Source organism: Oncorhynchus gorbuscha, linkage group LG02, assembly GCF_021184085.1.
Source record: "Oncorhynchus gorbuscha isolate QuinsamMale2020 ecotype Even-year linkage group LG02, OgorEven_v1.0, whole genome shotgun sequence".
In the NCBI taxonomy this organism is placed as follows: domain Eukaryota; kingdom Metazoa; phylum Chordata; class Actinopteri; order Salmoniformes; family Salmonidae; genus Oncorhynchus; species Oncorhynchus gorbuscha.
The window spans coordinates 48,959,155-48,974,164 of NC_060174.1; the positions used below are offsets into that span (position 1 = coordinate 48,959,155).

The following is a 15,010-nucleotide window of genomic DNA, read 5'->3' on the forward strand; positions in this document are numbered from 1 at the left end:
TACTCAGCATGTAATTCACAAAGGAATCATTTTGTATTGCATTAGATCAGTATTGTGTGAAGCCCAGTGTAGCCATGGAGACCAGTGTGAGTGAGTGAGTGAGTGAGTGAGTGAGTGAGTGAGTGAGTGAGTGAGTGAGTGAGTGAGTGAGTGAGTGAGTGAGTGAGTGAGTGAGTGAGTGAGTGAGTGAGTGAGTGAGTGAGTGAGTGAGTGACAGACAGACAGACAGACAGACAGACAGACAGACAGACAGACAGACAGACAGACAGACAGACAGACAGACAGACAGAGAGACAGACAGACAGACAGACAGACAGACAGACAGACAGACAGACAGACAGACAGACAGAGAGAGAGACAGACAGACAGACAGACAGACAGACAGACAGACAGACAGACAGACAGACAGACAGACAGACAGACAGACAGACAGACAGACAGACAGACAGACAGACAGACATCCTAGGGGAGAACGACTGCCGCCTCTCATTGAAGTCACAGAGGTTCAAGGCCAACCTTCGTACTGCAGACAGGCAGAAAACAGGATCCCCCATTATAGTGAATGGAAAAATTACAATCTCTGTGGTCAATCTTCGTGGTCAATGTTTAGAAGACAATCATGGTACCAAATAATTGCTTCTAATACATCAGATCTATGTCCTTGAACCATCTTTTTTTTTATTGCACACAGAAGAAGATAATTGTTGTTTCTAATGGCAGCTTGCAGTACTCCAGTCAGCCTTCAACTGGAGTTACTCAATGAGAGGGGGCAGTGCTGAGCTAGCCTGCAATGTCACATCCTGGAGAAGCTCAAACAGCGCATATTATGTCTCCATGAGATGCCATCTTAACCGAATTCATTTGGCTTCAATGCGCTACTGAGTCTTCACATTGGAATGAATGGTGTCACGTGATCGATGGCTTTGCCAGGGATGGTTCATCCCTTATCCCAACTATAACTATTCAATGAGAGATCTCGATCTACAGCAGGCACTCTGTCCTCCCTCATCTCTCCCTGCCTCTGTTTGTGTATCTCCACAGAGAGAAGCTCCATGGCATCTTCCATCATGACTGAGCATGGTCTGTCTCCAGGGCCCATCAATGGTTGCTCTTCTTCCTCCATCCCCCAGCCCGATGCAGGCAACAGCAGCAAGCCCTGGAGGAGTAAGTCCCTGAACGTCAAGCACAGCGCCACCTCCTCCATGCTGTCCGTCAAGCAGGACCCTCCCACCAGGCAGCCCGTGGCCCCACCCCTAGAGGTACCCCCTAAAGTCATTGCCCAGAAGTCCATGCTGGAGAAACTCAAGCTTTTCAACACCAAAGGAACCTCCAAGGCAGCTGGAGTCCTGACTGACAGTCTGACGGGGAAGGAGACGGAAGCGATGGAGGTGCGCCCCACCGGCGTGGATCCCCTGGAAGAGGCGAATGGGAACTCCCGGCCCCCCAGCTCCATGGCGACCAGCCCCAAACTGGCCCTGAAGGGCATTGCCCAGCGCACTTTCAGCCGGGCCCTCACCCCCAGGAAGAGCTCTCTGAAAACTGGGGAGGAGAAAGACAAGGCCAGGCTCAAGGAGAGAGACAAGGCCCAGGAGGAAGGCTCCAAGTTGGGGTCGGTCACAGAGCAGGAGGTACGCAGGGACAACACCAGGCAGGAGGTAGAAGGTTCAGACGCAGCGGAGCCCAAGAGGAATGCCAAGATCACTAGCGTCATCCCAAAAGGAGGCAAGGCTGGCAGTGGCACAAAGGAGAGCTCAGCCTCAGCAGCACACAGTGGAATACCAAAGCCAGGTTCCAAAGCTGGGAAGACCTCTTCTGGTCGAGATGGAGAGAGGCCCCGCACTTTGAGGGCCGGTGGGGGTGGTGGTCTCTCGGTGCACAAGGGCCAGCTGGACAGCAGAAGCTCCTGCTCCAGCCTGGCCGCCTCTGAAGGGAGGTCTCACTATCACCACACCAACGGAGTGCCCCCAGTCGCTACCACAGCCAGCAACACCATCAGTGTTCAGCTACCTCATCCTCAGCAGCAATACAACCACCCCAACACTGCTACTGTTGCACCATTCATGTACAGGTACTACGCCCGCTTTGATGTACAGAATTTGAGCTTTCATAGTTTGATAGTAGGAATATACCACAATGTCAAACATTTTATACATACCACATATCAAACCTTTTAACCGATTGTCGAGGATCTGTATAAGCTTAAAGATGATATTAAATGACTAATTGGAGAGGACTGAACTACATAAACTCACTGGCAACTGTTTACTTCTGATGGAGCGCAGAGGTAGAGAGAGGCACAGAGAGGTAGACTGAGAGAGGGCTCTGTGACATCTCTCGCTGTCTTTGTTGTTGCTGTCATGTCCTATAGGTCTCAGCCAGATGTGACCGGAGCAGACACGATGATGGAGGCAGCAGGGTCACTGGAGTGTCACAGGGAGACTGCAGCCTACAGCAAATCAGCACACAACTCCCTGTCGGACCTCACAGGTAAGACTGGCTCGCTACGATGTATAAATGAGTACATGTGTCGCTGTACATCACAATGTCCGTTCACTGGTGAACTCTCACAGCTTTCCGAGCATACTAGACATCATTTGTATTTGCTGAGTAGTTATTCAAGAGATTCTCCCCACAATGCACATGCAGATTGAAACGGGACATTTACATACTGTTCTTCGGGACTTCAATGACCGTATTGGTTTTTCTGTAGGTCTTTTTTTCACTGTTCCGGTAAAAGACTGTAGTTAAGAAGATGAGAGTATTGTGAACGGCAAAAATCAAAATTCAAATCAAAATTCAAATTTGATGCGCTGAATACGACTGTGAAATGCTTACTTTACGAGCCCTTGAACCTCTTAAGGATTCGCCCCTTTTTTCAATTTTCGCCTAAAATGACCCAAATCAAACTGCCTGTATGCATATTCTTGGTACCATTTGAAAGGAAACATTTTGAAGTTTGTGGAAATGTGAAAGGAATGTAAGAGAATATAAAACATTAGATCTGGTAGAAGATAATACAAAGAAAAAACCAACTGTTCTTTTGTATTTTTTTGAAAAATGCAAGAGAAATGCCGTAATGTATTATTCCAGCCCAGGTGCAATTTAGTGTATGTTTTAGACTGAAAATGTTGTACCAAGAATGCCCATATGTGGCTAATTAGTTTATTAATAACTTTTTATGTTCAAAACTGAACTTTTCTCAAACAATAGCATGGTATTATTTCACTGTTTGTCCTGGGAAATGTTCTTGTTACTTACAACCTCATGCTTAATCGCATTAGCCTACGTTAGCTCAACCGTCCCTTGGAAGAGACACCGATCCCGAAGAAGTTTTTAACCAACAATGCAATTTTAAGAACATTTAAAAAACAACAATAAAATAACAGTAACGAGGCCTATGTTGCATACAAGGGGTACCAGTTCCGAGTCAATGTGAGGGGGTACAGGTTAGTCGAGGTAATTGAGGTCATAGGTACTTGGTACATGTAGGTAGAGGGTAAAGTGTGTGTGTGGGGGGGGGGGGTCAATGCAAATAGTCTGGGTAGCCATTTGATTAATTGTTCAGCAGTCTTATGGTTTGGGGGTAGAAGCTGTTAAGGAGCCTTTTAGACCTAGACTTTGCGCTCCGGTACAGCTTGCTGTGCGGTAGCAGTGAGAACAGTCTATGACTTGGGTGGCTCGGGTCTTTGACAATTTTTTGGGCCTTCCTCTGATACCGTCTAGTATAGAGGCCCTGGATGGCAGGAAGCTTGGCCCCAGTGATAAACTGAGCCGTTCGCACTACCCTCTGTAGTGCCTTGCGGTCGGAGGCAGAGCAGTTGCCATACCAGGCGGTGATGCAACCAGTCAGGATGCTCTCGATGGTGCAGCTGTAGATCTTTTTGAGTATCTGGGAATCCATGCCAAATCTTTTCAGTCTCCTGAAAGGGAATAGTGTCGTGCCATTTTCGCGACTGTCTTGGTGTGTTTGGACCATGATAGTTTGTTGGTGATGTGGACACCAATGAACTTGAAACTCTCGATCTGCTCCACTACAGCACCGTCGATGAGAATGGGTGCGTATTCAGCCCTCCTTTTCCTGTAGTCCACGATCAGCTCCTTTGTCTTGATCACGTGGAGGGAGAGGTTGTTGTCCTGGCACCACATGGCCAGGTCTCTGACCTCCTCCCTATAGGCTGTCTCGTTGTTGTCGGTGATCAGGCCTACCACTGTTGCGTCATCGGCAAACTTAATGATGGTGTTCGAGTCGTGCCTGGCCACGCTGTCGTGGGTTAACAAGGAATACAGGAGGGGACTAAGCCCGCACCTCTGAGGGGCCCTCGTGTTGCGGATCAGCGTGGCAGATGTGTTGTTACCTACCCTTACGACTTGGGGGCGGCCCGTCAGGAAGTCCAGGATCTAGTTGCAGAGGGAGAAGTTTAGTCCCAGGGTCCTTAGCTTAGTGATGAGCTTTGAGGGCACTATGGTGTTGAACGCTGAGCTGTAGTCAATGAACAGCATTCTCACATAGGTGTTCCTTTTGTCCAGATGGGAAAGGGCAGTGTGGAGGGCAATTGTGATTGCATCATCCGTGAATCTTTTGGAGCGGTATGCGTATTGTTGTGGGTCTAGGGTTTCCGAGATGATGGTGTTGATGTGAGCCATGACCAGCTTTTCAAAGCACTTCATGGCTAAAGACATAGTAGTAGTCATTTAGGCAGATTACCTTCGCTTCCTTGGGCACAGGGACTATGGTGGTCTGCTTGAACCATGTAGGTATTACAGACTCAGTCAGGTAGAGGTTGAAAATGTCAGTGAAGACCAGTGGCGGTCAGGGCCGTTTAAGATGAGGGAGGACCATTTTTTTCATGAGCATGGCCTTGTTTCTATTACAGCATGTTGGATATCTGTCGTTCATATTCCATTCACCCAGCTCAATGTAGCATAGATAGGTTTAGGCTACTACATGATACTTGCATTTTCCTTATACCCATCATGCTACAACCTAGCCTGTGAATGAAAGTTTACAACGTAGGTGCACACAGGTCGAGAGAAAATGTTGAGATGACAAACAGTGACACATGGACAGACAGTGACACATTAAATCTGCCTTGCACACTCTTGCCTGCATCTAGCTTATCTAGGGTGTAATCATTAGTCCAGCAGTTACAAACGAGAGTTTCTATTGGACAAATTCAGGTATTTTTATCTCCGCTTCAATTGTTTCCGTTTAAGAAACATTTTTCAACAGGATCGGCGGAATGAATTCACCCCTGATCATGCATAAACACAGTTCACTTTCATAGCAGCCACATTGTATTCCTTCTCACCTCTATGCACTCTCCTCCTTTCACCTTTTCCCTTCATTTGTGGACTTTAATGAACAACACATCAGCTGTATGTGGCGGAAAAACCTTTCCAAGCCGAACCATGTCATAACCGCTACACACAGACCACATCGTTGTTCCCATATTAGCTAAAGTAACACAGCTAATAGAACAAATGCGTTAGTAAACCCGCTACAATCATTTACATTTACATTTACATTTAAGTCATTTAGCAGACGCTCTTATCCAGAGCGACTTCATGCAGTAAAGTTACAGTGTACAGTCAGTAAACAGTTACGCCGGTGGGCCCTGGTGGCAATAAAAAAGCCAAAAGCTTACCTTGACTTGGAAGAGTTCTAATGTTGTGTTGGATAGTCATAGCCAACTAGCTGACATTGCATCCCTCTGTTTGAGCCGGGTGTTTGAGTAACTAAACTAGCCAGCTGCATTTGTTGTCATAATTACTGTGGGGGTCAATGAAAGGGGGTGAGAACCAAGAGCAACCTAGGTTTTGTATTGAAGTCAATGTACCAAGAGGAGGACATAAGCTAGCCTCAACAGAGTGTAGTAGCCTCAACAGCACTCTGTTGCAAAACAGTGTGTTTTAATCAGTTATTTGGTGACATGTGAATATATTTAGTATAGTTCTATCTACAAAGGATAACTTTTCAATGTTTTACCATTTTTATGAAATTCACTGAGGAGGATGGTCCTCCCCTTCCTCATCTGAGGAGCCTTCACTGGTAATCCATCTGGCTCTGCGTCCTTCTGAGTGTTGACCTGTTTAAAGGTCATACTCACATCGGCTACGGAGAGCATGGTCACACAGTTGTCCGGAACAGCTGATGCTCTCATGCATCCTTCAGTGTTGCTTGCCGAGCATAAAAGGCATTTAGCCTGTCTGGTAGGCTCACGTCACTGGGCAGCTCGCGGCTGGGTTTCCCTTTGTAGTCCATAATATTTTTCAAGCCCTGCCACATCCGACAAGCGTCAGAGCTGGTGTAGTAGGATTCAATCTTAGTCCTGTATTGATGCTTTGCCTGTTTGATGGTTTGTCTGAGGGCATAGCAGGATTTCTTATAAGAGTCCGGATTAGTGTCCCGCTCCTTGAAAGTGGCAGCTCTAGCGTTAAGCTCGGTGCAGATGTTGCCTGTAATCCATGGCTTCTGGTTGGGGTATACACAGTTGAAGTGTACCTATGATAAAAAATTACAGACCTCTACATGCTTTGTAAGTAGGAAAACCTGCAAAATCGGCAGTGTACCAAATACTTGTTCTCCCCACTGTATGTACAGTCACTGTGGGGAGGACATCATCGATGCACTTATTGATGAAGCCGGTGACTGAGGTGGTGTACTCCTCAATGCCATCGGAGGAATCCCAGAACAGATTTCAGTCTGTGCTAGCAAAACAGCCCTGTAGCTTAGCATCCGCGTCATCTGACCACTTCAGTATAGATCGAGTCACTAGTACTTCCTGCTTTAGTTTTTTCTTGCAAGCAGGAATCAGGATAGAATTATGGTCAGATTTTTCCAAATCGAGGGTGAGGGAGAGCTTTGCATGTGTCTCTGTTTGTGGTCTTGAGTGTTTTGTGACGTCCTGTTAGAAATCAGGTAAAACAGATTGAAGTTTTCCTGCATTAAAGGATTTTCTTGTTTGCTTATGGCCTTCTACAGCTCATTGAGTGCAGTCTTCGTGCCAGCATTGGTTTCTGGTGATAAATAGCTAACTCTCATTAGCATCAAAGGATCCTGTCCATGGAAACCATTTTTTTCGGCCTCGCATTGTTCCCAGGCACAAATGAGGGTCTCTCTTCCCAGCTATACATGTCAGTACTCTATAGCGAGGACTGAATCAAAATGCCACCATGGAGGGCAAAAGCCTCAGTTCCCTGTGGATCCTTTTTAGCCTCTTCGTAATGGATCAGAGATATTGCCTCAAAGTTCACAATGATTTGGCAGGCCCACACAAGGTCTGTCGGAATTCAATTAACAGCACTGTGGAAAAAAAACGTTATTGGAAACTCTTAGTTTCTCAGCCAGGAAGTAAGTGGGTTTATGTTGGTTGGTACTGTTCATTTGGAGAACTGCTCTGCTGCCACACAGGAAACAGAAAAATATTGAGATGGAAAAATAAAGAAAAGTGAAACACTGGATTCGTATTGAGCTTTGTATGAATTGCAAGACTCGTTGAGAGAGTGTGGAGAGAGAGGCTTGTTTTGACCCTGGAGTTGACTGGTGAAGTGATGGAGTTTTGTCCTGAGGCAGCCCCAGCCCGGAATCTGTGTCTCTGTGTCTAACATGGCAGCCAGGGAGGAGAGAAAAGGCCAGGGGCTGACTGAATGGAACAGGAAAAGCTCATCTGCATGTTAAAGGCTGTGGATGTCATGGAGTTGCCAAGGCTCCTCACCACACTGTGTGTGTGTGTGTGTGTGTGTGTGTGTGTGTGTGTGTGTGTGTGTGTGTGTGTGTGTGTGTGTGTGTGTGTGTGTGTGTGTGTGTGTGTGTGTGTGTGTGTGTGTGTGTGTGTGTGTGTGTGTGTGTCTGTGTGTGTGTGTGTGTATGTCTGTGTGTGTGTGTGTGTGTGTGTGTGTGTGTGTGTGTGTGTGTGTGTGTGTGTGTGTGTGTGTGTGTGTGTGTGTGTGTGTGCGTGCGTGTGCGTGTGTGTGTGCGTTGTGGATGGCTGGAGAGGCCTTTCTCCAGACAAACCAGTCGCCACAGGAGGAGTGGGCAACGCTGGAGCAGTTGTGTCAGCGACATCATTCTCTCTCTGTCAATTCGAGGCCAAAGGATTTTCAAGAAAACAAGCACTCACTTACGTTCTATTCCGATCCGAATCCTAACGTGTCATGGAGAGGATGTGTCAATATCGGACAGGACTTGTGTCAGAGACTTGGAGCACCTAGTAAGGACTACATGGAGAGAGAAGAAATGCTTCCTCACGGAAACAAGGAGGGTGTTGGTAAGAATGGCAGCAGCAATGACTCCTCACCCAGCAGAGCCAGTGGCAGAGAGGTAGGACACAGCAGAGACCGAACCAGGACCAGGCTGTCCCTGGGCAGTGTTACCCTGAGGGGCTCCAGCCAGCACAGCCACCCCGCCTGTCACATCCCCATCCCCACCAGACCAACGCCAGATGAAACTAGACAACCAGCCATTGAGCTAAACACCTCTGTGGAGACTCTGGAGAGTCCAGGAAGAGAGGGTGACGAGAGCTGTGACCCTGTGACCCTGAGGCAGACAGCCAGGACGTCAGAGGTCAGAACCAAGCATGTGACCTGGGAGGAGAACTATGTGTCCAGTCGGAGGCAGAGCCGGCTGTACCAGGTGCACCTGCAGCAGACCTGTGTCTGGGACGGCATCGCTCAACTCAACGAGGAGATCCTCCTCACCATGCTGGAGATATATGAGAAACACGAGAGTAAGTGCTTGTGTATGTGTGCATGTGTGTGTGCCCCTCCCGCTGCATGTGGTCTTCAGGGCTGCTTTCCTTTACTGTCCCAGACCTCTCGGACTTAGATGCGGCTTTTTTCAATCGCAGAGCAAAAGTTTGTTCATGCTCTCAAAGCATTCAGAGCATTCAGAGCATGTTACCGTTACTCTGCCGGCGGAACATTCCGTCAGCCCTCACCGTTATGTTTCTCAGTGAAGCTGACGGGAGAAAAGTTACACAATCCCTCCATCAAAGGGCTGCCTGTAAGGAGTTAGTGGTGTTGTAAAGGGCAGGTTTAGCCCTGTGAATGGGCTCGTTTGTGTTCCCTTCAAGGCCCCCCTGGAATGCCTTGACTGGTAGTGCTCCTCAGCTCTCCAGCCCACGTTTCCATGTCACGGCAGCGTGTGTGTGTGTGTGTGTGTGTGTGTGTGTGTGTGTGTGTGTGTGTGTGTGTGTGTGTGTGTGTGTGTGTGTGTGTGTGTGTGTGTGTGTGTGTGTGTGTGTGTGTGTGTGTGTGTGTGTGTGTGTGTGTGTGTGTGTGTGTGTGTGTGTGTGTGTGTGTGTGTGTGTGTGTGTGTGTGTGTGTGTGTGATAGGCAAATACATTTCAATCTGCCCAGCAACACCCTCCACTCACCTACTGCTCATGTTTATTTGGAAAAAGGGTGAATGGGTGAATTAGTTGGCCAAGCTTTTCTCCTTCCCAGCAACTGTTTTGACTGATCGTAAGAACTTTATCAACGTTTTCTTTCCTCAAAAGAACCGAGAATTCATATGCCGTTTTTTTGTATGTATATTTTTTCTGATTGGCCCTGAAGGAGCTACAGGAAGGTAATGCAACGTTTGGGACCCTCTTGTTGTGAATGGTCTGTTTCAAGTGTTAACGGGTACGTTTGAAGGAAAGATGCACATTTCTGAGGATGTCCTGACGAGCCTGTGCCACGTGTGTGGTTTGACGTAGCAGCTGTTTCAGGTAGGCTGTCTCTAACAGACCCGCCCCCTCCACTCCTAGGTGAAGACCCTGAGGCCAGGCGCTTGCGGACGGTCAAGAACATTGCCGATCTGAGGCAGAACCTGGAAGAGACCATGTCCAGCCTGAGGGGAACACAGATCAGCCACAGGTAGATCACTGACCTTGCTTCAGCACCATCTGTGTGTGTCACTCATTACTCACCCATTTTATGCAAGTGCGGGTGTGTGTCATTTCTGATGCTCTTATGGACTGAGAGGTTTATTTGAGTGGTTTGGCGCCGCACTTCCCAAACATGATTGGATACTTACTTTGCAAAGTGCTCTCCACGGAGCATTTAATGTCAGGGTCTTCACAAGCTCTGTAATGCATCGGCGATCTATTACCGAGGGCAGGAGAACAGCAGGGTGAAACAAAAACATGACATTCATTTTGATTGATGTGGGAAGGAAGCGTTCAAAATGAGGACCATTATGTGCAGCATGTGAACCATTTGGATTCCATCTTGTCTACATGACAGAGTCTGCCTTCGGGGTCTAAAGGCTTTAGCCTGATTGGCAGTTGGACTGGTAGAGCAGATGTTGATCTGGAGGCATCCCTCTTTTGTCTTTGGTCTGATGTGTTGCCCAGTCGCCTCGTCCTGAGCCCAGCCGTGAAATCGGCTCAGAGGGGTTGACTGGACCCCCGTGGTCAGCCAGCACTGGGTTAAAAGCTGCTTTTGTCTCCCGAGTCGATAAAAGGGGAGAACATACATGAAAAGCACTCCTGGTGGGCTGATCTACAATGCTAAAAGCATTTCTACACTCTTTAGCATCATATGGGAGGGAAAAGTTCAGTTCAACTCGTAGGATTGTTCAGCCAGGACAAACATTATCATAGTATATGCATTTGAATGGAGTTTTGATGGGGTTTTGATTGACATGCTCTCTGAACGGCATGTAAATGCAGCTTTTCATGTTGAAGTGGCTCATCTCATGTCTCTCTCTCTCTCTCTCCACCTCTTACATTTATTGTTTTGTATATTGAACATATTTTATTTTTGCCATTTTGACCAGTCTGATCTGTAGTCTGTCAGTGAGTGAGAGAGGTAACTCCCCAGCTGGAAAGAAAAACCCCGTCTTAGACCAGCATTGGTTGGTCCAGCATGGCTGCTGGTGACGAGCCTCATCTGTGTCTTCGTGGTGACTCATTGTGTTTTTGTGGTGCTTTTGTTGTGTTTTTGTGGTGCCTTTGTTGCGTTTTTGTGGTGCCTTTGTTGTGTTTTTGTGGTGCCTTTGTTGTGTTTTTGTGGTGCCTTTGTTGTGTTTTTGTGGTGCCTTTGTTGCGTTTTTGTGGTGCCTTCGCCGTGTTTTCACCTTCACTGTGTTTTGGACACTTATGCTGGTCACCAGCAAAACCAGCATCAAGTCACATCATGCTGGCTTGCAAAGTGACGTTTAATTCCTACTGGAATCTAGCCAGAGTGGGGATATCCAACCATTTGAACTTTTGTTCACCCATAATATGTTTGCAGAATGTCTGCCAGGGTTAGAAAGTATGATAAATGAGACGACACAAACCATCTAAACTGGAACAACCATTTCAGTATCCGGTGCGATAAGTCCAACTAACAGATTGGATTAGTTTAGAAACATTTTTTTTAAACAACATGTTATTAATCTTTGTTTACTATAAGATGAATACATGCAGAAAAACGCAACAAACAAAAAAAAGATATTGAAACAAACAATTCTAAAAAATCAGCTGCAATAGAGAATGCTGGGAAATATGATAATGATGGGCAAGGTCAGACCTGCTAGTCAGATCAGCTAGACCATGCTGGACCAGCTTTGTCACCAGCATACCAGCATCACCAGCATAAGCTGGTATGTGTCAAAACCACAGTGAAGGCTGGTCATGAGTGTCCAAATTAGAGAACGACTGATTATGATTTTTCAACGCCGATACCGATTATTGGAGGACCAAAAAAAACTGCTACCGATTAATTGGCCAATTTGTATATATATATATTGGTAATAAACGACAATTGCAACAATACTGAATGAACAATGAACATTTTTATTTGATCTTAATATAATACATAAATAAAAATCTATTTAGTCTCAAATAAATAATGAAACATGTTCAATTTGGTTTAAATAATGCAAAAACAAAGTGTTGGAGAAGAACGTAAAAGTGCAATATGTGCCATGTAAAAAAGCTAATGTTTAAGTTCCTTGCTCAGAACATGAGACCATATGAAAGCTGGTGGTTCAATATTCCCAGTTCTTCAATATTCCCAGTTAAGAAGTTTTAGGTTGTAGTTATTATAAGAATTATGACGCGTCGACTATTTATCTCTATACCATTTGTATTTCATATACCGTTGACTATTGGATGTTCTTATAGGCACTTTAGTATTGCCAGCCTAATCTCGGGAGTTGATAGGCTTGAAGATATAAACAGTGCTGTGTTTCAAGCATTGCTAAGAGCTGCTGGCAAACGCAGTGAAGTGCTGTTTGAATGAATGCTTACGAGCCTGCTGCTGCCTAGACTGCTCTATCAGATATCACATCATAGAAAGGCATTGATGTTTATGGTTTAGGTACATTTGTGCAACGAATGTGCTTTTTTCACGAATGCGCTTCACCCGTTTGGCAAAGTTGAATTAGGCTGTGATTCGATGATAAATTAACAGGCACCACATTGATTATATGCAACGCAGGACAAGCTAATTAACCTAGTAATATCATCAACCATTAATGATTAATCGGTCACCAGTGTCCAAAACACAGCGAAGGCTGGTCAACAACAAAACCAGCTAGAGCATGGTGGTAAACTAGCATAAACAGCTTGACCATGCTGGTTAGACCAGCTTGACCAGCTAGACGATTCTGGTCAGACCAGCTTGACCAGCATCTGACCAACATATTGAAATGTATGCTGGGCTATGCTGCTGGTTTCAGCAGGCTCCTGTCCTGACCCACTCACCCCCTGAAAAAACCTTTGATTTATTTGAGTGACAGCCCGTTGCCCTGGACAGGGACTTGTTCATGTCTGGCTCCTGACTCACCACAGCCTCTCGCAGCAGGGGTCTATCTAATTTTGAATCTGGATCTTACCCCACCCCCCACCCCACCCCCCACCCCACCCCACCCCACCCTCCTTCCATCCTCGCCTCCATCTCTCTCCCCAGTACCCTGGAGACTACCTTTGACGGCAACGTCACCACAGAGGTCAGCGGGAGAGGCATGCTCAACCTGTCCCCCCGCCCCAACCCAGCGCTGCCCTGGCGACTGGGCCCCTCCAGCCCCCGTCTGCAAGCGGGCGACGCCCCCTCAGTGGGGAACGGGTATGAGGTGGCAACACGGGACTGTGCCAGTCGCATGGTGAGCCCCGAGAGCGGGCGCTACCTCCGCGGCGGGCAGACACCAGGCCAGGAGAGGAACAGTGTGTGTGACCTGGACCCGCCAGATAAGATGGAGGAGCTGGAGGGCATCGCCATGGAGACCATGGGGTACATGAGCGACGGTGACGTGCTGGGGAAGAATCTCCGCATGGACAAAGTCTCCAGTGGGTGAGTGCACACGACATCTGTACTTTTATGTATTCAACTGACGAAAACAACCAGGGGAAGAGCAAAAGAGCAATAACCCTGCTATGAGTGGACCACCTCTGTTTTCTGCTTTCTTGTCACTAGATGGTAGTGTTTCTGTCTTCTCTCCTTGTGAGTGTGACTGTCCTCTCTGCTAATGTCTCTTAGTTGTCAGTGGTAGCTCAGAGAGAACGGCAGATGAGAGATCACTTGAGACATCAGGCAACGTCTTTCGTTTGGAAGATAGCTTGGTAACATGCTGTCTTATTTGCAAAGCTCTCAGGGGGAAGAGAGTTTTGATTTTTTTTTTAATAAACTGCCCTGTGCGCTAGAGAGAAAGCAGCTCATGGGAAATATTCTTCTTAGCTTTGAGATGACATGAGAAAGCGAGAGCTCTTATTCACTCCTAGAGAAAGAATGCTGGTCCCGCTTCGATTTGAATCCTCTCCTTTACTGGCCCTCGAGAGGTTCTGTGGTAAACAACCTCACATAGTCAACCAGAGGTCTCCACAAAGAGGTAAGTCATGTGACACGGAGCCAAATGCAGGTCGGGTTATGTCTGTAGATGATGTGATGACATAGAATGCTGTGTGTTTCATCTCAGTGGAATTGGACAAAATAGGCTGTTTACTTTAGCATCATCTTGAAACAGGCACTGGATGCTGGAGAACTTGGATGTTGTTCACCACAATCGTCCTTATTATCTGATTGTCCTCTAGGACCCGGAAGCAATGGAGAAGGTCGGTGGTGACAGGGTCCTTGCTCTGGAAAAGCTTTATGCAAGTTCATTATGAATGTCTTGGTGATGTGATAGCACTTTGTCAAAAAAGGATAGGACGACCACACCTGTCAAAGGGTGCGAGTTCCCATACAAAGAAAGGAATAATAATTATTCCTTGTATTTAATGTCACGTGAAATGTATTTAAAAATACGTATACACTAGATATATTTGCATCTTTTGCTCAAATGCGTTTAATGCCTGACAATATTCCAGAAATGCTTGGCCATTGACATCGAGTCTACAGGGTGGACAAAGTGGTTCCTAATTCAGCTTCTTAAATTACTCTTTGGAAGTGATATAAATTTGAATTGTCACATCCTTTTTTACATTCTGTCATGAATAGCACATGTTCAACCTCATTAAAAAATATATATATTCTCCCATCTCGAGAGGTAAAAAAAAAGACTATAGCAAAGTGCCTCGCTCCAGCTTCATTAAATAATGAAAAGAAATCTAGTGCCTGTTTTTGCTATTTTTTATTTCTCATTTTTATCGATTTAAACAAAAACTATACGTCGTACAACACACCACAATATGTCAAGGTCTTGTGCTTTTAATAAGTGGTATTATACGGCTCTACGGTGGCTGGTTAGCTGTGTTATGGTGCATTCGTAACCAAGTGGGAAGTGGGAACATCTGGTAAAAATACACTTGAACTGCCCTCCAACTGGTAATTACTAGTTAAATCAGCCATTAATCCCCATGTGACAGGAGGAATATAAGCGTGTTGTGTGGGAAGGGCAATTAATATAATAATATAATAATATATGCCATTTAGCAGACGCTTTTATCCAAAGCGACTTACAGTCATGTGTGCATACATTCTACGTATGGGTGGTCCCGGGAATCGAACCCACTACCCTGGTGTTACAAGCGCCATGCTCTACCAACTGAGCTACAGAAGGAAAATTGCACACAATTGAATGCAAGATTCACAACAACAACAA

General features: G+C 46.3%; 1 protein-coding gene across 15 annotated transcripts in view; it reads left to right on the forward strand.

The window, feature by feature from the left end:
- Positions 1 to 15,010, forward strand: part of LOC124003629 (neuron navigator 2-like) — a 139,870-nt gene that overhangs the window by 56,479 nt on the left and 68,381 nt on the right. For 14 of the 15 annotated variants that reach the window (XM_046312137.1, XM_046312051.1, XM_046312113.1 and 11 more), the window contains 4 exons: positions 1,042 to 2,068; positions 2,369 to 2,487; positions 9,750 to 9,858; positions 12,883 to 13,263. In XM_046312137.1, the coding sequence (XP_046168093.1) occupies positions 1,042 to 2,068; positions 2,369 to 2,487; positions 9,750 to 9,858; positions 12,883 to 13,263 (1,636 nt within the window). Of the gene's footprint in view, positions 1 to 1,041; positions 2,069 to 2,368; positions 2,488 to 7,979; positions 8,727 to 9,749; positions 9,859 to 12,882; positions 13,264 to 15,010 lie in introns of those variants that run through there. The other variant, XM_046312161.1, reaches the window with a different exon arrangement.